We start from the raw sequence: 23,162 nt of genomic DNA on the forward strand, positions 1-23,162 counted from the left end.
ACACGATTAGTGCAGTTCCGGGGAGTTGACGGGACTGCCTTTCATGCCGGCTGTTGTCGCAGCTTTCTTGTGACACTCTCTGTGCTTGGCAGGTGATAGTCTTTGAGGAAAGTGACTTTGACACTGTCATGGGCTCCTCCTGACGTGGTCAGAGCTGTGCCTGTGCGTGTGTGTGTGCGCACGTGCGTGTGCGCAGGCCTCCTCGGTCTCTCCGTTCTGGGGAATTCATGCTTCTGGTTGTGCGTCTGTCTCCTTAGGACTGGTGGAAGGTGGAAGTGAACGACCGGCAGGGCTTCGTGCCGGCGGCGTACGTGAAGAAGCTAGACCCCGCGCAGTCGGCCTCCCGCGAGAACCTCCTGGAGGAACAGGGCAGCATAGCTGTGCGGCAAGAACAGATTGACCACCAGTAAGGGCCCTACGGGCGACTAACACGGCCCCGGTGTCCCTCGGGGCTTCCTTCACGTCCCACGTAGGCCACGGTTGAGGCAGTGTCCAGAAGCTTCGGAGCGACTGTTCCTGTGCCTGTGTGCACTCAGGACACCCGCTTTCCACTTCCCGCCAAGTCCCTTTTAACCCACAGTGTTCTGTTTGGACCTAAAACCCTTGACCCCTTTATTTTTCATATTTTGTTTCTTCCCCTAAAGTGAGTTTCTCTTCCTCCACAGCATTTTCTAGACCTCAGCCTCTGAACCTTTGTCCTTCAGTTGGGGAGATGCTCTGGGACTGAGATCTAGAGGTTCTCCTTTTAAAAGGCTGTTGGGAGAGTGGCTGTCTCCTGCTCTCTGGTCTGGGACAGAGGTGGTTTTTTACGAAATAGTTCTGTCCTCTGTCCTCTAGCTAAGCTCCCGTAGTGACCTGCGTCCCTCCTGTAGGGTGTCTCGTTCTGCTAATGAGCTCGGAAGTTTTAGACGCTAGAAAAATATCCAGAAGTTACGTTCTCACTAGACTCTATTACAGTAGAAATTCTGTGAGTCTGATGATCCCTGAGAAGATCAGTTACGTGTCCGCTTCCAGATCTTTTCCATTCCTGCTGAGACAGGAGCGCAGTTGGGGCCGGGGTCGAACTGTGGGAGTAAAGCTGCCGGCCTGACACGTGACTGGAGGGGCGTATTTGCTCTCTCCGGTCCCTTTCTTGGAGCAGCCCTTCCCTCCCCTGGCCTTGCTTTATAAAGTACCCAGTGCGGCCAGTATAAGGAAAATTGTCCGCCTTAAACATGGCAGACTGTTGTGGAAAAGGAAAGTGAACTAACCCTCTAATTTACTTTGCTGGCTGTTTCTTTCCTGATTTCCTTCGTGGCCTGGCCTCCTTCCTAAGAGCTTTTGAATGGCTCCTCAGTTGCCCCCTCTCAAAGCATCCAGCCTCCTGGCACCCGTCGGAGCGGCCACTGTCCTTTCCCGTGGATTAATCGCACTAATCTGTGCATGCTTTTGCTGTGCCCCCCGTGCAGGACGCGCGTAACTAAGGAGGCCGGCAGCGTGTCTCTGCGTATGAAACAGGTGGAGGAACTGTGAGTAGGCGGCGGCCCTGCCGGCGCCCGTGTCCGTTCTCCCTCTGCCGCTTCTCTCCAAGGCTCTTGTTCATCCGGAAGGACGAGGTGGGGGGGGACTGCGCCGCCCTGCGGCAGCTTCGCTCACCAGGGACGAGGTTTCGGTGGCACCATGTCAGTTGATGGCCGCTTGTCTTCTGGGTCGCTTCCGTGTGCAGCTGTGCGCTCCGTGTCGTTGGTCCCCCGCGCCCCTGTTGGCTTTGGTGGTGGGCCAGCCGTGCTCGGCAGCGAACCTGAAGGCCGGGCCCGTAGTGTTTCTTAGTAGGAAGCAGACGCTATTCCTCCCTTTGAAGTGCTCTGAGTCTGGGTACCTCGTTGCTTTTTTTTTTTTTTTTTTTAAATCTCACTCGGAGAAGCTTAGATTTGATGGTGATGGTGGATTTCCTTTAGCCTCTAACTTCGTTTTACTAAGTCTGTCACGTTCATATCTCCAGAGCTAGTGAGCAGCTCCGCCTTCTGTATTTTAGCTCCTAAGAGCTCAAATACTCTTGGATTCCTCTGAAGTTTTCCAGCACCGAAATGGTGCTTATTCTCTGTACTTGACCTGATTTTCCGTCTAGTTGCTAAACCACTGAGAGATCAGCACATCACTCGCCCACCCTTCAGAGAGGCTAACGTCCTGTGCGAGGCTGTTGTAAACCTGGGCATGCCTTCCCCCCGCCCCCCCAGCCCCCGGCCCGGGGCGGCTCAGGGAGTCAGGAGAGCGGAGCGGCACCTCTGTCTGCATCATGCTTACACACTCCTGTCGTCTCCGCGGTGCTCGCATGCCCCCCTGTGTTCCTGTGCTCGACGCTTGGTTCCAGTCATTTGTGGTCGTGGTGTTCTCGGGGCAACGTGGGCCTAGGGATGAGTGTGCCGGGCTGTCCCAGCCACCCAGTGGCGACCAGCACTGTGTGCACTCATTCCTGAGGCTGTGGTGCGGGCCCGTAGGAGCCTCCTCCTCATCTGTGTTCTGACACCTTGCCCCCCGGGCACCATCGAGACACACTCATGGCCTTGGACCCGCATCTCAGAGACACTGGTGGTTTGGCCGTAGGCGAGCGTCCGTGGGAAGCTAACGGCCTGCCTGCCCCCCTCTGTCACCCTCCTGGCCTCCCGCAGGTACCACTCTCTGCTGGAGCTGGGCGAGAAGCGCAAGGCCATGCTGGAGAAGAGCTGCAAGCGCTTCATGCTGTTCCGGGAGGCGAACGAGCTGCAGCAGTGGATCAACGAGAAGGAGGCAGCCCTGACCAGTGAGGAGGTCGGCGCCGACCTGGAGCAGGTCGAGGTGCTGCAGAAGAAGTTCGATGACTTCCAGAAGGTACGGGCGGTCTGGTGTCTGAGCTGACGAGCGGCCCGAGGGCGCGGTGGTCCGGCCTCGTGACTGAAGTTCACGGGAACCGACCGGGCACGGGTGGCGACGGCCCCCCGGGGAGCCACGTCACGGGGATGTGAACTGGAATTTTTCTTCGGCCGGATTAGCCTCATGGAAGTCGAGGTGCTTTTCTCTCTTTCTCTTAAGAGCTTTTGAACTTAAAAGACAAAAACGTGTTAAAGTAGTCTTTGTAATTGGGGTAAAGTGGACACAATACACAGTTAACGCGTCTTTCAAGCAGGCGGTTCGAAGCACTTAGCGCCTCGCGGTGCAGCCACTGACCTCTCTGGCCCCGGGCCATTTCCCATGTCACGGGGGAGCTGCATCCCCGGCACAGCGTCCTTCCCGGGGTCCCTGGCCCTTTGTCCCCAGATTGACATATTTTGGACATTGCGTACGCGTGGAATCGTGTATGATGTGACTTTTCACCGCCAGCGGCTGTCACGGAGCAGCATGTTTTCCTGGTTCACTCTTGCCTCCCCGGCGTCGGGACTCCACAACTTTTTATGGCTGAATGGGACTCCACTGTGTGCCTAAACCACATCTTGTTTCTCGTTCCCACTTCGAGAGTTTCATAACCAGTTCGTGTGGGTGAGGGGCTTTCCCCCCCCCAGGGGCTGTCGTTAGAATTTCAGCACATTTTAAAAACATGATCCTCCAAAGAAAGCGGAACGCAACTTTCCGTCCCGACAGAATAACGGCGCATGAACCACAGTTGATGAGGCAGATGGGAGACGAGCCGTTGTCAGTCAGTGCGCTATTGTTTCCTTGCTTCCTCAATCGCCACAGTCAGGATTTCCCGATCTAGGTGACTCCCGTGGAATAGAGAAACTGGTTCACAGGATACCTAGTGAACAGAATCCTGTAGGTTCAAACTGTAGCTCGTGAACCTCTTTTGCCCGCCTCCTCCTCTGTATTACTCTTGGCGTCTTAGCTGTTATGGCTTTTGCTTCACAGGATCTGAAGGCCAATGAGTCGCGGCTGAAGGACATCAACAAGGTGGCTGAAGACCTGGAGTCCGAAGGTCTGATGGCCGAGGAGGTGCAGGCCGTCCAGCAGCAGGCGAGTACCCCGGGCTCGCATGGAGCCCGTGTGCCCAGCGGGAAGCAACGTGGTTCCTTCCTGTGTCCTTTCGGGCCCAGCACGCGGCGTCCCGTAGCGCACTGTGCCGGCCTGGGTGTGGTCAGGTCCTCTCTGGCCCCATTTCATTTGCCTCCTGTCTTCTCCCTGTGCCCGTTTCATGTCATGAAAGTTGTTTACTGTTTATTTTTCTTTATTATTTTTTAAAGATTTTATTATTTGAGAGAAAGAGACACCGGCAGAGAGGGAACACAAACAAGGGAAGTGGGAGAGGGACCAGCAGGCTTCCTGCTGAGCAGGAAGCCGGATGTGGGGCTCGATCCCAGGACTCCGGGATCATGACCTGAGCTGAAGGCAGACACTTAACCAACTGGGTCACACAGTTTACTGTGTACGTGGCCCTTAGTTAGTAGTAAACTTACCCATTTCTTAAATAAATAAAAGGTTTTGCATGTAAACACTCAGTCTGTCAGACTCTTAAGAAGTTCTTCGGGGCAGTTTGTCTGTCTTGTGATTCTGTCCCCGTGTCCGGGTTTGACAGTAACAAGTGTCACAGAAAGCTGCGTGTTTTCTCGAATAATGAAACTGGTTTCCCTCTTTCCTTGTAGGAGGTGTGTGGCATGATGCCCAGGGTAAGTCTGTGTGGAACCTGGAACGTGAGGAGGGGTAGGTTTTGGGGAAGAAATAGAAACTCATGAAGCTCTTATGGATTTCTGTCCCCAAACCTCAGAGGAGAGGGGCCTTTTGTTGGTAAAAATCTGTGGAACAGAAAGAAGAGCAGAAACAGGTTTTGATTTGCCATTATCCAGAAGACCATAAAAAAAAATTCTTTTCAGTTTTCTAAAGTTTTTTCACAGCAATTATTTTATGTTTGTTTATTATCCTTTTTCCAAGAATCCAGTGAGTAGGACAGAGACAAGAGTTGGTGGTTTTCTTACTAAATTTCTTCATTCTCTTCATTTTTGTCCACTTCATAAAAGACTAGAATTTTCCTCTCCTGTTTGTTGGCTTCCCTTTCCTCAAGCTGCCCTGTGGTGTGCTCTGAGCCAGCAGTTTCTGATCTCAGGGAAATGCCACTCTGGCTGATGGCTCTGGGGACCTCCCACCACGGATGGGAGGTCGGGGGGCTGCGTCGGTCTGCACTGCGTGGCTTCCTAACATCTGCCTCTCCCCTGAGCAGGATGAAACGGATTCCAAGACCGCATCCCCGTGGAAGGTAGGAACTCCCTTGCCAGTTATGTTTCCAAAGGTTTTCAGGAATAGACATATTTTATGGGTGTTTCTGAGGATTTGGGCTTGTTGGGAGTCTCTGGTCATTTCTGGCGTTGTTGGCCGGTTACCTTTTGACCCTGGCATTCTGTCCTTTGACTCTGTCATGTCTTAAAATGCAGCCCTTAGTAAAAAGAAGCAGGTGTTCCGTGCGGGCGCTCAGGATGAGTTCGGTTAGATGGCCTTGTATACCCACGTCGCTGCCAGAGGAAAGCGTGCAGCGAGGCCCTGCGTGGTTAGGCGTGGTCGCACCCGTGGGATTGCAGTCCCAGAGGACAGAACAGGGACAAGAAAATGACCTCTGCCTAGCCACTTTCCCCAGGGGCCTAAGAAATGCTTCTTCAAAGATACCAGATCCTGCAGAGAGACGTAGAAGGAGGAGTAGAAAGAGATGTACTTTCCACGACAGACACGATTCCAGACAGACACAGGGTGCTTGGCTAGGGCCCCCTGCTTCTGGCTTCCTCACCCCTCCTGGCCCGGATGGTTCTGTCATTAAAGAGGTTTCACACTTGGGGGGGGAGCATGCCTTTTCCCTTCGATTCAGCTTTTTCTCCTTGTTTTCAATCGTAATTATTCTTAGATTGCGGGGTGTGATCACTGGTGATGTGAGTGGGCAACATCCTCACCCGTCTCCCCTCCTGGTTTTTCTGTTAACGGGCGTGTTTTCGGAAGTGCGTTTCAGGTGGCTTTGTGAATACCAACGCCACCAAATAAATACATACAAGTTTTCTTTTTAACTTTTATTTCTAAAACGGATTGGAGACAAAGGTGTGTCCTTTCTGAACCCTGTACACACCCACACTGGTTGAAAATGTCCCCTGGGCGTGTCACGGCAGCACCGATGAGCCCAACTCCCCCACATCCCAGCTTTTGGCCCCTGATTTTCTTAACATATTTGAAGATCACTGGTATTGTAATATGGGGTTTTTTTTTTCACATAAAACTGGGTGGGTTCTGTGATCCCAAGGAATGTCTGATTTATACCTTGGTGAGAAGAAAGCTAATTCACTGGTCTTTGTGTTTTGTTTTGGGTTTTTTTGCCCCTATCTGGTAAGGCTGTTGCCCCATGTTCAAGGGGGACACTGTTAAAAAGACGAGCAGCCCGATAGCCAAGAAGAGATGTGAGGTTCTTAGCATATTTAGGCATAAACAGTCTCAGCTCCCAGCATTTGTTAAACTGGGTGTTTTCTGGACTATTCTGTAGCATGAAGAACACTAAAACTTAGTCATTGAGCTCTGTTTTCTGTCAGCCAGCTGGGGGGTTTCGTGTGTTTGTATTTAAGATTTTATTTTTAAGCAATCTCTACACCCAGCACGGGGCTTGAACTCAGAACCCTGAAATCAAGAGTCGTGTGCTCCCCCGATGGAGCCAGCCAGGCGCCCCACCCCGCCCCCAGCCAGCTGTTTTAATTGTGGTTGTCACTACTCTCTCTTGACTCTTCATCGAGTGAACTTAATTAAATTGTGCACTTGGGTGCTTTGTGCCTTTCCACTGGTTAATCCTTTATTTGTGGCTCTGCTCAGCATTTTGACCGTGTCCCCTTAAGAATTTTGGTTGATGATTGAAACCTAATGAATGGCACCTGCTCCTCGGAATTGTGTCTTAATTGGCAGACACGGGATTAGCGTTGCTCTTTTGCTTTCCTCCCTCCATAGTCTGCTCGTCTGATGGTTCACACCGTGGCCACCTTTAATTCCATCAAGGTAAGAAACTGGCCAGCCCCCTCGTCTCCCAGTCTCCCTCCCTGTTCTTCTTCTCCTGACTATGGCAGAGCTTTTGTCCTAAGTCATCACGCAAGCTGTTGCACTTGTCGCCGTCCCAGCTGCGAGGTTTTCCTGGGGAAATGTCCGCCCTCTGCCCACAGCAGCGTGGCCAGGTGGCCTTCCCTGCTCAAGAACTCGCCCGCTCTTACTGGTGAAGTTAGCCTTCCCTTCCCTTCTAGTAGGGCCAGGAGCTGCAAGAAGGGTAGGTCCCCCCAGTGTTTGTCTCTTCAAGCACCGGGCCCCATGTGGCCTGCCATGGCCTGGGGTGCGGCTGGGCTCAGGGCTCGGGGACTCATCCACACGCTAGTTCCTTTGTTTGTTTGTTTTTAAGGATTTTTATCCATTTATTTGAGAAAAAGAGAGCTCACGTATGGGAGGGTGAGAGGGTGAGGCAGCAGCAGACTCCCCACTGAGCAGGGAGCCGGACCCTGGCCAGTCCCAGAACCCTGAGATCAGGACAGGGGTAAAGTGAGACGCCGCCCCCGCAGGGTAGTTATTGATGAAGCAGCAGCTCCGGGCGGCGGCTTGGAGCAGACAGGGAGGCTGAGTCGGCTGCACATCTCTGCGGCCTTCAGGGTGATTCCAGGTCAGATGCTCACGGAGCACTGAGGCCGTCAGACGTGGCTAACTTTGCCGCGGTCCTCAGCTTCTGGACTTGTGCTGTTGCATCTGTACTAATTATTTCACTGGGAAGGGTGGAGACAGGAGATCATCTGTGCTCCGGCCGTTCCTGGCCAGCCGAGCGCTGGTCCTCTGGTTCTGGGCCACGTGTCAGAGGCTGGCCTGGGCGCGGCCGCGCTGAGTGCTGTTGTCCTGCAGGAGCTGAACGAGCGCTGGCGGTCCCTGCAGCAGCTGGCCGAGGAGCGGAGCCAGCTCTTGGGCAGTGCCCACGAGGTGCAGAGGTTCCACAGGTGAGGGGCAGCTCGGGGCCGCGGCGGGGTTGACCTTGGCGGTCCCTGCACGTGCTGCCTCCGCTCCAGTTGAGCTCCGTGCTCTGGTGTGCTCTGATGTCCGGGACCACACCTGTCACGGGAGGCACTGCTCAGTGAAGACGGAGGGAGCGAATGTGGGTTCTTTGCTTCATGGAGCTTTTGGTGGTCGCCGCTGTGTCCAGCAGTCCTTCACCGTCCGTGTGTCTCCCCGTAGAGATGCGGACGAAACCAAAGAGTGGATTGAAGAGAAGAATCAGGCTCTAAACACCGACAACTACGGCCACGATCTGGCCAGTGTCCAGGCCCTGCAGCGCAAGCACGAGGGCTTTGAGCGGGACCTCGCAGCTCTCGGCGACAAGGTGAGAGGTGGCAGGGCCGGGGACATTTTGGGCCCGGGCAGCGTGACTCTTCCACTCGGCAGAGCGCGGCTCCCTCACGTGCCGTCTCGCCACCTTGCTCCCGCAGGTCAACTCCTTGGGGGAGACAGCCGAGCGCCTGATCCAGTCCCACCCCGAGTCGGCCGAGGACCTGCAGGAAAAGTGCACGGAGCTGGACCAGGCGTGGAGCAGCCTGGGGAAGCGCGCGGACCAGCGCAAGGCCAAGCTGGGCGACTCCCACGACCTGCAGCGCTTCCTCAGTGACTTCCGGTACGAGGCCCGGAAGCCTTTGGGCGGTCGTTCGCGTCGGGCAGGTCCCCCTGGGCCGGGCGGAATCGTCCGGCTCCCCCATGCCCGCGAGGCAGGAAGAAGTCTCCGCTTCCCTGTCCACGTGCGCACCGTTTCCCGCCGGATGGCATTCGGTTTCTGCCTTCGACGTCTCTCTCACTTACTACAGGTGTACCGTAGGCTCTTTCGCGAACCTGTTTTAGTGAGAGAAACTTCATAGTCTTTGAGAAATAGAAAGGATGAAACAGTGAACCCGGACGGCACCTTTCGCGGGTAGCCACCAGCTGGCTTTGCCGCCGGACACATGCTTCCGCGTTGCTGACCCCGCTGTCGGTGCTTTGCAGATAACATGGCCCTTTCCCTCTAAATACGTGGGCCTCTGCCTCCCGCGTGCCCCGCGTTTCCACCCTCCACCCTCACGTCCAAGGCCAGTACGGCAACATCTTAACCTAGTCCCGGCTCAGGTTCTCCCGGTGTCTCAAATGTGTCTTCACGAGTCCCAAGTTTGTGTTTGGGGCCAGGGTCCAGCGGAGAGTTCCCGTTGCAGTGGCAGTGGTCGCCCGACCCCGCCGCCCTCTGCTTGTTGTCTTTCACGACACTGACGGTTTTGAAGGGTTGAGGCTGGGTGTCTAGCGGGATGTCCCATGACCTGGGCCTCAGGCTCTTTTAAGGCTACGTAGTGCCCCGCCGGCGGGTGAGGTAGAACTTGGTCTCTGGCACCCATTCGGGACAGGTGTTTCTCTGTGGCACGCTTCTGTGCTAACAAGGGTTTCACATGGGTGTGTGCGCACGGGGGTATGCACGTACATTTGTTTTATCCGGGCACTTGCTCTGCGGGGCGGGGCTGAGCAGGTGATGCGCTTCCCCTTCCCAGGCCTCTAGTAGGAGGTCCCAGTTGGGTTTTTGGTTTTCGGTTTCTTTTTTTTAAGGTAAAAATCAAGTAACAGAACAGTTACATGTCTTAAAGGATGTCATTTACTGGTAATCTTACTGTGTTATACACTGGTACTTGCTGTGTTATACGAGTAGTACCTCTCTGAAGTTTTGACACTTTCCACTGCCTCAGAAGAGCACCCCGAGCCCCATGAGGAGTCACCCCCCCCCATCAAGTCTGTTTTCTGTCTCTGGAATTGCCGATCCCAGGTGTATCTGATCAAAGGAAGTCTAGGATAGGACCTGTGACCTCACACGTTGATTTCTGTGCCCTCACCTGCAGACATCGGTCAGAAGCTGGGTTCAGCGCCTGCATGGGCCCAGGACTGCTGCAAGCTCAGAGAAAAGTGATTCCTCCGAAGCTGTGGAAAACTGCACCATAGTTGTTGCTTGTGTTAGAACCTACTTTACGGCTAGAAGATCTTAGTCACAAGTTTAGTGCATTGATTTCTGAGGAATGCTCATTCTTTTGTCGTTTTTAATTTTTTTTTAACATCTCAATAGGATGAACAAGAGGCTTTGAAATATTTTGCCCAAAGATGCGGATTATAACTAGTTAACCATTTAGTAGATTAACCGGTTAGTAGATTAACTAGTTGACCCTGAATAATCATTTAGTAGATTAACTACTTGACCCCAAATAATCTTCTGAGACAGGAATTGTGTGGTTCTCTTTTCCTGGGCAGAAAGCCTGCTTGCCAGGTAACGTAATCGCTGTTCCTCTGTGTCTGCTTGCCAGGGACCTCATGTCTTGGATCAATGGAATACGAGGGTTGGTGTCCTCAGACGAGCTCGCCAGGGACGTCACCGGAGCTGAAGCTTTGCTGGAACGGCACCAGGTAGGGGGCTCTGCCCGCTGAGCGGTGGGGGGGGGGGGGGGGGGGGGGGGGGGGTGTCGTGCTGCTGGGCTAGGAAGACTGTGCCCCCTCCCCGCCCCCCTGCTGCCAGCAGCACCCTAGCCACGAGTCGGTGGTTGACACGGCGGTGGGCATCCCGTGCCGGTTACCTAACCCCTTCCCTTCTCTTGGCAGGAACACCGGACAGAAATCGATGCCAGGGCTGGCACTTTCCAGGCCTTTGAGCAGTTTGGGCAGCAGCTGCTGGCTCATGGGCACTACGCCAGCCCAGAGGTCAAGGAGAAACTAGATATTCTAGATCGGGAGCGCGCGGGGCTGGAGAAGGCCTGGGCTCAGCGCAGGATGATGTTGGATCAGTGCCTCGAGCTGCAGGTGCGCACAGGACGTCGCTTCCCGTTTGCCATGGGCTTTCGGACCGGGAGTTTCGTGGCCGACGGCCCCATCTGCCCACCTGCCTCCTTTTCTTCAGCTCTTTCATCGGGACTGCGAGCAAGCTGAGAACTGGATGGCTGCCCGCGAGGCCTTCTTGAATACCGAGGACAAAGGAGACTCGCTGGACAGCGTGGAGGCTCTGATCAAAAAACACGAGGACTTCGACAAAGCCATCAACGTCCAGGTGAGGCCTTTCTCCCGTCAGGTCTCGGTGTATGTTTGTCCAGATGGGCGGCTCTCTTCCGGGGCTACTGCCGCTTCCCCTCTCAACGACTAGAATAAAAATTCACCCCTGATGTGCCCAACTCAGCCTTGGCCGCTCCCTGAAGCAAGGAGACTTGCTGTTGGCCACACGAAAGAAGAGCCGCACCCCTTGTGGGAAAGCGCATACAGACCTGGATGCTTTTTAAAACTTCTAAGTTCTGACACGTGTGAGGTTTCAGTAACAGGGATGCCCCACGGAAAAAACGTATTGTCAAAGCAGAATCACAAATGTGCTGGTGAGGAGAGAGAACGCCTGAGCGCTAACAGCTCGGGAAGATGGGCACTTCTTTGATTTATGGCCCGTGTTGTTGAAAATCTGGCACCCATCTGACAGTCAGCTTGATTTTGTGTGTGACAACTCCTGGTGTCCTAGCCCCTGTCCCCAGTGTGACCTGGAGTCGTCTTGAGTTAAACTCTGCTAGTGGTCGAAATCAAGCTTCTCCTGGCCTCTGCTCTCCGGCTTCTAAAGTGTCAGCGTAGTCCGATCCCAGCACCAGCTCAGGCCCTGCCACCCAGAACAACCACTCTCTTCACAAGACCTGCTGCCCGTGCAAGGCTGGGCCCGCCCTCCTTGGCCTCACGCCTCTGTTTGCCCACAGGAGGAGAAGATCGCCGCCCTGCAGTCCTTCGCTGAGCAGCTCGTCGCTGCTGGCCACTATGCCAAGGGTGACATCTGCAGCCGACGCAACGAGGTTTTGGACAGGTGGGTGTCGGTGGTGCTGCGCGCTCACGGGCCCCGGGGGAGCCTCCGGCCCGTCTTGTTCTCCGGGAGCTTCACGCTTGGGTTCCGTTTCACTTTCCCAGGTGGCGCCGCCTGAAAGCGCAGATGATTGAGAAGAGGTCGAAGCTGGGAGAATCGCAGACCCTCCAGCAGTTCAGCCGGGACGTGGATGAGATCGAGGCCTGGATCAGTGAGAAACTACAGACCGCAAGCGATGAGTCCTACAAGGACCCCACCAACATCCAGGTGAGCCGAGCCGAGTGGCCGCTCATCCCCGAGGCAGCCTCGGTTTCGGGACAGGTTCTGTAAAGAAGGCAGCTTCAGCTGGGGGGCTCCACCTAGAGAACCATGTCCTGTGTCCGTGCGGAAGCCAGCCAAGTTTATTCCAAGAAGCTCAGCCCACGGAGAGGTGTCACTAAATGACCCGATGTGAGACAGTGCCTTCCTCACTTGTCCCCGTGGAGGCCGTGTCCGCTAGAGAAGTGTGCGGCGTCCCCTCTAGCAGCTCTGCCCCACGCCGAGCTTCCCAGGGGCAGGAGGACAACAGAGTGAGCCTCTGTTTAGTAGCGGATATGTGCTTTCACCTCCGTGTACTGAACTCTTGTTATTTTAATCTGTTTTTGTAGCTTTCCAAGCTGCTGGTAAGTTTCTAATCTTCAAGAGTTTTTTAGTTAAATGCGCTCCAGTGTTTGTGTCCCTCTGCGTAGATCCTTTTCGTGGCCTCGCGTGGTCGGCTGGCGTCTCCTCACGCGTGCTTCTCATTTCTAATGACCCATCACACTCCATTCAAGTGTCCCTGTGGGATGTGGCTTTCTCTGTCGTAATTAGCCTGCACCCCTGCACCCCCTCCCTTGTCCCATGTGTCACTTAGGCAAGTTCTGTACGATGTTTGATTTGGGGGCAGTAGTTAACTGCTGTCTTTTCAGAGGCGCTTCTTTAAAAAAAAAAAAAAAAGGAGTAATCAGTTTTTTCTGTATGGAGTTGTGCTCCCGGTTCTCGGTGGCCGAGGACAAGGCATCTGGCATGGTGCGAGTCTGATGACACAGCCGGGCTGCTGTCAGAGGTGCTGGTCCCTGGAGACAGTTAAGTTGCCTCAGGGAAGCAGATGATCTGCTTCCAAAGCTCACCGGAGCCAGGGGTGACAGATTAAGGAAAAAGAGGGTCGTTGTTACGCAGGGGGCAGCGTAGGGGACTTTTCGGTGAAAATGTAGTCCAGATGGTGCTTTAAACGGATCGAAGAAATGAAGAAACGGGATAGGTGGGGTTCGAACCAAAGCGTGATCAGAGCAAGAAAGAGAAGTGGGAACTGGACTCGGGTCAGGGTTTGTGGGTATTTGAGACCCTGCTCGGACTCGGGTAGCGGAATGCGGAAGGAGGCCGCCCGATGTGAGCACTGTGCTCCGCCAGCCGGGCGGCTCCGTCCTTCGACAGTTGCTGCCCCTGAAATGAAACATTTGATGCAGAATCCTTCCCCGACCGTACTTTTTTTATTTTCTTTAAGTTCTTTTCCCCCAAATAACATCCCCTGAGACCCTGCCTTTCTCACCCAGAATTGTGTCACAGCTGTGTCCCTGCCTTGTCTTGTAGTGTTTCCCGTGCCTTCTGTTGCTTTGCAGACTCTGAAAATCCCCTTGAGACCTAGCATCAGGAGCCTGGCATTCTCCCAGCCCTCTCTTTCCTTAGCAAAAATCATTTCCTACTTCCAGTCAAGCTTGGATTTTAACAGAGCTCAGGAGTTTTGGTTAATGACAGCTACAAAAGGCAGCAAAGTCAAGGTCTGGGGCAGCCGTAGTTGCTCCGCCTGCCAGCTGAAGTGATCACGGCCTCATGAGTATGACAGACGAGCCAGGTGTGTGTCACCTGTTAGATCGTCTGTCCATGGAGAAGGTTATGGATGGAAACTGATGTCCGAGTAGTTTAAACACTGCCGTTGGCTGCTGGTGTTTTCTGCAGAATGGTAGAAAGTACCCAATTCTCGGACTTCCCTCCCAGCTGATTGAAGAATTGACTCCATTCCCCTGCTCCTGAGCTGGTCCATCTCCTTTCTCCCAGCCGGGTCCTTCTGCCCAGCTCCCAGAAGGCTGAACCCCACACTGTTTGACAAATGCCATGACTGCCTTCCATAAGAAATGTTGACACTTGCCCCCAGTTGTCTTAAGTTTCTGAGACTCCCTCTTCCCTAAACGGAGGTAACCTCACAGGACCTGGTTTTGAAAGGTCATCTTTCTGGAATTTTAGAGCAAGCACCAGAAGCACCAGGCCTTCGAAGCAGAACTACATGCCAACGCCGACCGCATCCGCGGGGTCATCGACACGGGCAACTCCCTCATCGAGCGCGGGGCCTGTGCGGGCAGTGAGGATGCTGTCAAGGTATGGGCCGCGTGGTGACAACTTTGAAATATGGCTTTAAGAACTAAGCAGATGGGGGTGCCTGGGTGGCTCAGTCGTTAAGCGTCTGCCTTTGGCTCAGGTCATGATCCCGGGGTCCTGGGATCGAGCCCCACATTGGCTCCCTGCTGAGCGAGGAGCCTGCTTCTCCCTCTCTCTCTGCCCTTCCTCCTGCTTGTGCACTCGCTCGCTCTTTCTGTTAAATAATTAAATAAAATCCTAAAAAAAAAAAAAAAGAACAAAAGCAGATTGAAGATTTTTGCCTACATGACCGATGGGGAGTGTTGGTAAGAAGGGCTCCCGTGAGGCTGTCTGTTCTCTCCCCACGAATCGCTCAGCTTTAGGAGAAGGGGCTCTTCCTGGACTTCCCCATCTCCGATGGCCCCTTCTCTTCCCCAGGCCCGACTGGCTGCCTTAGCTGACCAGTGGCAGTTCCTGGTGCAGAAGTCGGCGGAGAAGAGCCAGAAGCTGAAAGAAGCCAACAAACAGCAGAACTTCAACACTGGCATCAAGGACTTCGACTTCTGGCTCTCTGAGGTAATGGCAGGTTCCCCTCCCACCAGCAGAGGGTTTCTGGTCATTTGGGATAATAGGACAGTCAGTAAGCTCCAAACCATGAAAAAGGGCACCCCTTTCCACAGAATCTTCCTTATTATCACAGAGTCTTGTGCTCTAAGGGGTCAGAGGGAACGAATGTTTCGAGAAGAGAGCGCTGATAGATAGGAATTAGGCAGCGGCTCGCTTGTCTCCATGGGAATGTGAACCGGGAGCAGGGGTAGGGTCTGGGCGGCGGCAGCTCTAGAGACTCTGCCTGGGTGGAAACCAAAGTAGCAGCTAAGTCAGGAAGCCAGAGTTGGTAGAAAATTTGGGAAAAGAAATTTTTGGAGCCTACCGTGAATATTTCTCTCTAGTCTACGCATATTTCCATCAACAGTAGCGTAGTTCTGTTTGTATACGGAGTTGATCTCAGAATATAATTTTTCATGAGTGTGTTTTGGGAGTATTATCCTGAGTCATTAAGAATTCTTCCTAAGGGGGCACCTGGGTGGCTCAGTGGATTAAGGCCTCTGCCTTCAGCTCAGGTCATGATCCCAGGGTCCTGGGATCGAGCCCCGCATCAGGCTCTCTGCTCAGCAGGGAGCCTGCTTCCCTCTCTCTCTCTGCCTGCCTCTCTGCCTACTTGTGATCTCTGCCTGTCAAATATACAATCTTAAAAAAAAAAAAGAAAGAATTCTTCCTAAGCATTTGAGGAGCTGCGTTGGGTCCATCCTAGTCCTGCCATAACTGAACCATTCCCATGTTGCTGGACGTTGACGTGTTCGCAGCATTCCGGTGGGACGTCTGCACGGACAGCCTCGTGCGTTAATCTCAGCCGCTGCTGCTGATTCTGTTCCTTGGCGGGGGCCCCCTGAAGTGCAATCGCCCCGCAGTTCGCCCCTGAACCTCCGCGAGGGCACCGGGACCCTGCCTTGAGCTGTGATATCACAAGTTCTAGGCTCTCAAGTCTGAATTTGATTGACAGGAAGGGAGAAGGACTCAGGCCGCAGGGGCTGATATAGGCTGAGTCACTGTGACAACATAACTTGGGGTTGACAAGTTTGCAGCTGGCCAAAGACCTGGCCAGACAACGGGGCACCCTGGATTTTCCAGAACACCCGCTGTGCCTCATACACACGGGGCACCACACGGTCACATCTCCCCTTTCCTGTTTCCCTGCCAGGTGGAGGCCCTGCTGGCATCTGAGGATTACGGCAAAGACCTGGCTTCCGTGAACAACTTGCTGAAGAAACACCAGCTGCTGGAGGCGGATATATCTGCCCATGAGGTGATCAGAGGGGGGCTGGGCCCGTCTGGGGCGCAGCGGTGCCTGACCCGGGGAGACCCAGTGCGTGTGGGGGAGGAACGTAACGGCCGGCACCTCGAGCCACATTCCCAGTGTGGCCTTGAGGCTGTTTTATACCCTGTGCTGTTACCGAAGGCCCCAGCCAGAGTTTGTTTATGTAGGTTTGTCTGTCGGTAGTCGCTGTTTATAGTAAAAAATTAATTTTAAAAGTTAAATTTTAAAAAGACAGTCTTAGGGGATTTTTGTCATTCTGAGAATGACAAAATGAGAGATGGAAAGCGGAGCAGTGGTCCCCGGGAGTTAGACACAGGTGGGGTGCAGCAAGGAAGGGACAAGGGTTTCCCCTGTGCTCACAGAACAACGTAGCTTGGTTTGGGTTACAGGACTTTAGGCGTGGGGGAGTCATGTGGCACTACGGACGCACACCCTCACGGACACCCTCACGGACATGGGTGGATGCACGTACAGTTGGGGAAATCTGTGGTTTTGCACCATGGATTGCACCGGCGTCCGTGGCCTGGTCTTGCTGGGGCGCCGCAGAAGCGGCTGCCGTGGGGAGGGCTTGGGGGAAGAGCACACAGGCGCGGTCCTGGTCTTTTGTTTTTGAAGCTGTCCTGGTTTTGCAGCTTCTTGTGAGTCCGTAATTATTTCAAGATGAAAAATCAAGAGTAAGTCTGAGAAAAAGAGTAGCACTTTTTATGAACGATAACCATGTCCGAAACCAAAACAAGATACAGTAAGAAGACTGGCATTGGCGGTGTTTCTCAAATCTCTTCAGTCCGGTTCAGTAGAACACAGCCAGATTCTCGTAGCTGCTTCCAGATTCAGTGTGTGGGGTCGGTCAGAGCCGATGGAAACCCAGCCTCGCACAGGGGGTTCAAGAAGGGAGCGGTGTTTTCACTCACGTGATTGTGGGTCCTCTGACACCAAAGTCAGTACGTGGTAGGTGCTTAATGGTTAGTTGCAAAGTGGACTCTGAAACCCGATCCGTCAGTGTTTTGTACCATTTAATATTAAAAAGCCACTGGTCCATCATGGACATGGAATGTTATTCTCATTGCACGTCTAAGTGCATGATGTCACAGAATCATTTGGAAAACCTTCCGACTGAAGCAGAATTGCCTCTTGTTCCATGAGCTCCCACGTCACAGTCGCTGACTTCACAGCCAGTCTCAACAGGACAACCTTCACTGGTTGAGTGGCTGGTCCCCCTCACGGAGGCCAGGGCACTTCTTCCAGAATTCCCACTTTCACCTGAAAGTTCAGGTTTTATCAGAAGCAGCAGACTCTGCCTTCCTGAAAGTGACAGGTTCACTTCCATCTTTCCGAAGAAGGCTCTGTCAGACGTTACAGTCTGGATGGCCGTCGTCTGGTCATCCTTCTGTCTGAGGACAGCCCGTGAACAAGCGGCCAGCTCGGCTCAGGACACGGGCTTCTCCTCAGGACCGTCCTTGAACTTGAGCGTGCTGCTGATCGCTTGTGTGCGCTTCCCATGGCGTCACGCAGGACACTGACGCCGACACGTACTCTGAGATGGAGATTTGATAAAATCCACAGCTTCTGCCTTCACAGGGATGCCCTCAAGTGAGGGGTTTCTCCCACGGCTCGGAGTCTGGAGGCATCGGCACCCCCAGCACGGCTGTCGTACCGCATGCGAGCGTCCGTTCAGTGAGGAAGGCAGATGGGGTCTTTGTGTCATTAAGAAAATAATTTTGACGTCTTAGAACCCCGGGGATCCACATAGGCCACGTTGAGAGAACATCCAGCACGCCACAAAGCCAGGCTGTCAGTGAAGAGTTCGAGACTTCTGCTCTTCGAGCAGACGGTCACGGGAGAGCCGGTCCCTCACCCCTCCCGTTGTGTCCCCGCCCCAGGACCGCCTGAAGGACCTGAACAGCCAGGCAGACAGCCTGATGACCAGCAGTGCCTTTGACACCTCCCAAGTGAAGGACAAGCGGGACACCATCAACGGTCGCTTCCAGAAGATCAAGAGCATGGCAGCCTCACGGCGAGCCAAGCTGAATGAGTCACATCGCCTGCACCAGTTCTTCCGGGACATGGATGACGAGGAGTCCTGGATCAAGTACGTGTCCTCGGGCCTTCGCAGTCAGGTCCTCTGGGATGTCCGTTGAACCTCTGCTGGCAGGTGCTGGGAGCCACCGTACCAGGGGGGTCTGGAGCTCTGGGCCGCCTGGCCGTGAGGTCTGCCTCTCTCCCAGAGTGTAGCAGCACCTGGCCCACGGGGACACCTTGGCGGCTTCTGTTGCCCAGCTGTGCAGTGACAGGGCCGTCGATGGCCTCAGGTGGGAACAGTATGTGATGATGGAGCCAGACTTTGTGCAGACCCTGCCCGGGGGTCCCCAGGGAGATGAGCGAGTCTTCTCCCTTCTAGAAAAGACAGCCCAATATCCTGGGCAGGGTCAGTCCCCGAAGGAGGGAGAGTTGTTTTTAATTCCTTTCCCGTTGCAGTCAGAGGGGATTAGCATTTTGTAAACACGCCATATTTTAAGGACAAAAATCCTGTCTCCTCTCCCTCGCTTCCTTAGAGAATGTTGTCCAGGTTTTTTCTATATTTCCACGTGTGGTGTCTGCACGTTTGGAAAAGCGGGGCTGGTGAGGCGACCCCGCTGGCGCCTCCTTGTTCTCCCGCGCACCCTGACCCTGGTGGGGCTCCTACATGCCCGCGCCGGTGCCCTTCGTTTGGGAAATAGAGGCTTTTATTTTCCAGAAGACTGGTAAGGGTTTTTGTGGTGAGATCGGCAGGTGTAGGTGAGGGACATGGGGTCCAGAGACGTCACAGCTCTTGACCAAACCTGTCCAGTTGAGAACTCGGGGTGCAGAGCGCCTGCCCGTGTTGTGCAGGGAGAAGAAGCTGCTGGTGAGCTCTGAGGACTACGGCCGAGACCTAACGGGCGTGCAGAACCTGAGGAAGAAGCACAAGCGGCTGGAGGCAGAACTGGCTGCCCACGAGCCCGCGATTCAGGTGAGGGGCGGGCGACGGGCAGGGAGACCCTTTGCCGTCGCGCATCCTGCCGTCTGCGGTGTCTGCGAGCCCTCGTTCCACACCCGGAAGAGAGGACTCCTGGGTCCGATGCTGAGGCCCCTTTCTGGACACGCCTAGGGGCAGGTGACAGCTGTTACTGTCACTCTCGCCTGTCAGGGTGTCCTGGACGCGGGGAAGAAGCTGTCTGATGACAACACCATTGGCAAGGAGGAGATCCAGCAGCGTCTGACCCAGTTCGTGGAGCACTGGAAGGAGCTGAAGCAGCTGGCGGCTGCTCGGTGAGCGGCCAGGGAAGGGGCGCGGGCGCTGCGCGTGGGAGGCCAGGCTCGGGGCTGCCGGGCCTCTGCCGCCTCCCGGACCCTTGTCCTGGGCGTGTCCTGTCTCGGAGCCGCCTGGACTGGCCCTGCTGAGCGGGTTCCCTTGCGTGGATCTGAACCCGCTTACGGTTCCGGAGCTTCACATGCGAACGGCCCTGTGTCTGCTTCGCGTGACACAGGAGGGTTGATGGAACCAGTCACATCCCGTGTTTGAAGAAAAAAAAAAAAAACAACTTTTTTTTTGTAGAGGTTTTTTTGACCTTTTTTAATTTATTTGACAGACATAGCAAGAAAGGGAACACAAGCAGAGGGCGTGGGAGAGGGAGAAGCAGGCTTCCCGCCAAGCAGGGAGTCCAGTGTGCGGCTCGATCCCAGGCCGCTGGGATCGTGACCTGAGCCGAAGGCAGACGCTTAACTGAGCCACCAGGAGCCCCAGGAATGTTTTTAAACACACATTAGCTGTGAGGGTTAAAGTCGGATGACATCAGTGGCTCCTGTGGTGTGTCCTGTCATCAGGGGCCAGCGGCTGGAGGAGTCCTTGGAGTATCAGCAGTTTGTGGCCAACGTGGAAGAGGAAGAAGCGTGGATCAACGAGAAGATGACCCTGGTAGCCAGCGAGGACTACGGAGACACGCTTGCTGCTATCCAGGTCAGAGAAGCTGGCGCGCCGCCCCTCGCTTTGTCCAGTGGCTGCGTTGGTGCCGGGAGAGCCCCCGGCCGGCAGCCTCAGCCTCCCCGCTTGGTCACAGTCCTTCAGACCTCTCACTAGAGATGCTGCTCCTCTGTCCAATGCACCACGGCCGACGGCCCGGAGCCCACAGGCTCCTGATGTCCATGGGGGTCCAGCAGCTGCCACCCCGGCGCGCCCTTGGCCGGGGGGCCGTACAGCAGGCGTTGTCCTGGAGGCTGGAGGTCTGAGACCAAGGTGTAGACAGGGCCTCGCTCCCCAAAACTTCTAGGGGAGGCCCGTTCCGGTCTTCCAGCTTCTCGCCGGCGTGCTTTGTCTTGGGGCCACGTAACCACAGCCTCTGCCCTTCACGGCTCTCCCCTCCGCATCTATCTGCCCGCGGCTCTCCCTCCGGGCCACTGCGTCCGGAGTTCCTGCTCAGAAGGACACAGGTCATCCTGGACTGGGCCCTGCCCCAGTGGCTTCTGAGCGTCTTCAGTTAGTTTTGTCTGCGTCTTCCACATCCCTAGGTGCCAGGGGTCAGGACATCGTTCTTTCTGGGGGAAGCATCTCCGCCTCTGCCTTCAGTACGCTGTGTGACAGCGCGACAGGTCACAGTGGCTTGTTCCCTGAGGGGGGGGTCCCTCACCAGCACCAAGGTGCGGCAGCAAGCCGAGAGAGCCGCCATTATGTCACCAACGGTTGGCACGACTCTGTATCCCCTGACCCCCCACACCTCCCTTCCTCCAGCGGCCCTGCCCCGTGTCCATAGGTAGCTCTCAGAATGACAGAGACAGAAGCTTCCAGTTTTAGCTTCAGATGTTACATGACCTTGGCCGTGCTATGTTCCATTGGTCCGACTAGTCGTAAGCAGCCCAGAGCCATGGGCTAGTTGAACGGCCTCCTCTCTTGCTGGGGGGACCCCCACCCCATAAAGCCCCACTTTATGGTCAGATGTTCCCAGATGTGGGCCACCGGCCGTGGAGGCAGAGGTTGCCTTCCCCAGAGTCTGGGTGGTCCCTGAGCCACATTCTCAGAGTGGCTGTCCTGGTTGGCTGGTCCGGGTGCTTCCGGTGGCTTAGAGGGAGGGATTTCCTGTCCCCAGGAAGCCCGCATAGAGCCATCATCTCCAGTCTTTCAGGCCTACCGAGGACGGGGACACTTGGAAGGTCCCTTAGGAGCTGTATTCAGGGAAGCCGTCTGTTGGGTTCTGTCTTAAGCTCCACGGGGTTGTTTCCTATGTGGCCTTCCAGAGGGGACAGAGGGACACTGTAGTGGTTGCTCAGCAAGAGCTTAACCCCTTTGGAAGGGCTTTCCTGGATGTCCCTGCTCCAGCTGAGCTCACCGCCAGTTACCCTTGCTGCCTCCGGGTTTTACCACCCTTGCGATTACCCACTGACGTCAGTCCCCAGCTGGACTGGGCTGCCCCAGAGGGCAGGCGCCTTCCAGCTCTGGTTCCCTCTGACCCGCAGCCGGGCCTGCCCACCAGCCCGTGCCCGGCTCTCAGCCACCGGCCTTTCTGCTTCCACTGCAGGGCTTGTTGAAGAAACACGAAGCTTTTGAGACAGACTTCACGGTGCACAAGGACCGTGTGAATGACGTCTGCAGCAACGGACAGGACCTCATCAAGAAGGTGAGCTGGGGAGACGCTCACTTCCCACACCCGACACCCCCATGCCGGGGCCGGGGCCCCACAACGCCCATCTGCCCAGAATATCCACCCCGGAAAGGTTTGCATGGAGACCGGGAGCAATCCCACTGCCGTATTTCATCACAAAAGAAAGAGTCTGCGATTGGGTGGACGTTTTCCCCCTTTCCGAAGCCAGTTAGTGACGTTACTGTGGGGCACGTACGTTCTGTGCGCGAACTAAGCAGAAAAGCCTCCCTTCAGCCGCCCGGGCCCCCCACAGGGCTCTTCCCTTAGTTCGCTTCTCTGGTAGCACAGGCTCTCGACAGAACTGGTTGGAGATGCAGGAAGCATCACGAGAGCCTACCCAGGACAGAGCCCGTTCCTCGACGTTCGTTGCTCTACGAAGCCTGGCTGCTGTCCACGCTGGCTTAGAAATGAGTGTGTTTAAGTCACAAGACTTGGGTGTCACTCAAACAGCCCCCGAGCGAGAGAGCAGGTGGGAGGGGTCCTGGGGCTTTCTCCCCAGCGCTGAAGTCAGGTCCGTGGAACATTGGAATTCCAGGTCCCCAGTTAGTCACCACCGATCACTTAGGTGTGGTGACAGGTGTTTGGTACCGGAAGACAAGAACTTTTCACAACTATAATCTCCTGTTGCAAATGTAACTAGTAGAGATTTCTCATCCCGGCATTTGCTGCGGTCAGCATGGAGATTCGGTTCATGGGTAATAGCATGTTCAAATCCATGTTCGGATTTGAGCTTTTTTTTTCTTTCTTTCTTTTTTTTTTCTTTTTTTTTTTTTTTAAGATTTTATTTATTTATTTGACAGACAGAGACCACAAGTAGGCAGAGAGGCAGGCAGAGAGAGAGGAGGAAGCAGGCTCCCTGCCGAGCAGAGAGCCCGATGTGGGGCTCGACCCCAGGACTCTGAGATCATGACCCGAGCCGAAGGCAGAGGCTTAACCCACTGAGCCACCCAGGCGCCCCGAGCTTTTTTTTCTTTACCCTTATGGGCAAATGAGCTACTATGAAGCTCATGTCCGGTCCAGACCGTGTACAGAGGAGGAGGAGGTCTGTGTCCGACCGTCACCCACACACAGCCCTGCGTCTCAGTCTCTGCTCTTCCCGCCTGCGCGGGGACCAGCCTGTGACTGTCTGCGGCCAGCAAAGGAGCCCGGTGCTGTCCACAGCCGTCTGTTTCCTCCTCGAGTTTCTCTCTAAATTTTATGCTGACTTGTGTGTGTTCTCAGACTCAGTTATTCCAAAACCAAATCCGAGTGTTTGGGGCCTAAGAATTTCCAGTGTCTGCTTTCTCTGAGCCATTGTGTTTGTTGCTTGTGTTAGGAGCTGCTGTTTGGATGTCTCACATTTTATGTCTAAGTATTTGCTCTTTTACTAATTTTTGTTACCAGACACACTAATGAGTACGTCACTGTGATGTTTCAGCTCATTCCTCGTTTTTTCAGGACTCATTCTTATCGGTGAAATTGCCAA

The 23,162-nt window shown here is 54.7% G+C and overlaps 1 protein-coding gene across 4 annotated transcripts in view; it reads left to right on the forward strand.

Moving 5' to 3' along the window:
- The window catches only part of LOC111145705 (spectrin alpha, non-erythrocytic 1), a 60,207-nt gene that overhangs the window by 29,606 nt on the left and 7,439 nt on the right, over window positions 1–23,162 (forward strand). Inside the window, exons 22-45 of one of the 4 annotated variants that reach the window (XM_022500833.1) lie at window positions 258–406; window positions 1,449–1,508; window positions 2,649–2,847; window positions 3,859–3,963; window positions 4,590–4,613; window positions 5,162–5,197; window positions 6,910–6,957; window positions 7,837–7,928; window positions 8,164–8,308; window positions 8,415–8,596; window positions 10,287–10,386; window positions 10,579–10,776; window positions 10,874–11,020; window positions 11,700–11,803; window positions 11,905–12,067; window positions 12,448–12,462; window positions 14,060–14,191; window positions 14,609–14,746; window positions 15,930–16,034; window positions 17,927–18,135; window positions 18,915–19,035; window positions 19,213–19,334; window positions 19,890–20,022; window positions 21,575–21,673. In XM_022500833.1, the coding sequence (XP_022356541.1) occupies window positions 258–406; window positions 1,449–1,508; window positions 2,649–2,847; window positions 3,859–3,963; window positions 4,590–4,613; window positions 5,162–5,197; window positions 6,910–6,957; window positions 7,837–7,928; window positions 8,164–8,308; window positions 8,415–8,596; window positions 10,287–10,386; window positions 10,579–10,776; window positions 10,874–11,020; window positions 11,700–11,803; window positions 11,905–12,067; window positions 12,448–12,462; window positions 14,060–14,191; window positions 14,609–14,746; window positions 15,930–16,034; window positions 17,927–18,135; window positions 18,915–19,035; window positions 19,213–19,334; window positions 19,890–20,022; window positions 21,575–21,673 (2,826 nt within the window). The remainder of the gene's footprint in view (window positions 1–257; window positions 407–1,448; window positions 1,509–2,648; window positions 2,848–3,858; window positions 3,964–4,589; window positions 4,614–5,161; window positions 5,198–6,909; window positions 6,958–7,836; window positions 7,929–8,163; window positions 8,309–8,414; window positions 8,597–10,286; window positions 10,387–10,578; window positions 10,777–10,873; window positions 11,021–11,699; window positions 11,804–11,904; window positions 12,068–12,447; window positions 12,463–14,059; window positions 14,192–14,608; window positions 14,747–15,929; window positions 16,035–17,926; window positions 18,136–18,914; window positions 19,036–19,212; window positions 19,335–19,889; window positions 20,023–21,574; window positions 21,674–23,162) is intronic. The other 3 variants (XM_022500834.1, XM_022500835.1, XM_022500836.1) reach the window with 3 other exon arrangements.

This window comes from Enhydra lutris, unplaced genomic scaffold, assembly GCF_002288905.1.
Source record: "Enhydra lutris kenyoni isolate GAN:26980312 unplaced genomic scaffold, ASM228890v2 scaffoldscaffold13, whole genome shotgun sequence".
Lineage (NCBI taxonomy): Eukaryota > Metazoa > Chordata > Mammalia > Carnivora > Mustelidae > Enhydra > Enhydra lutris.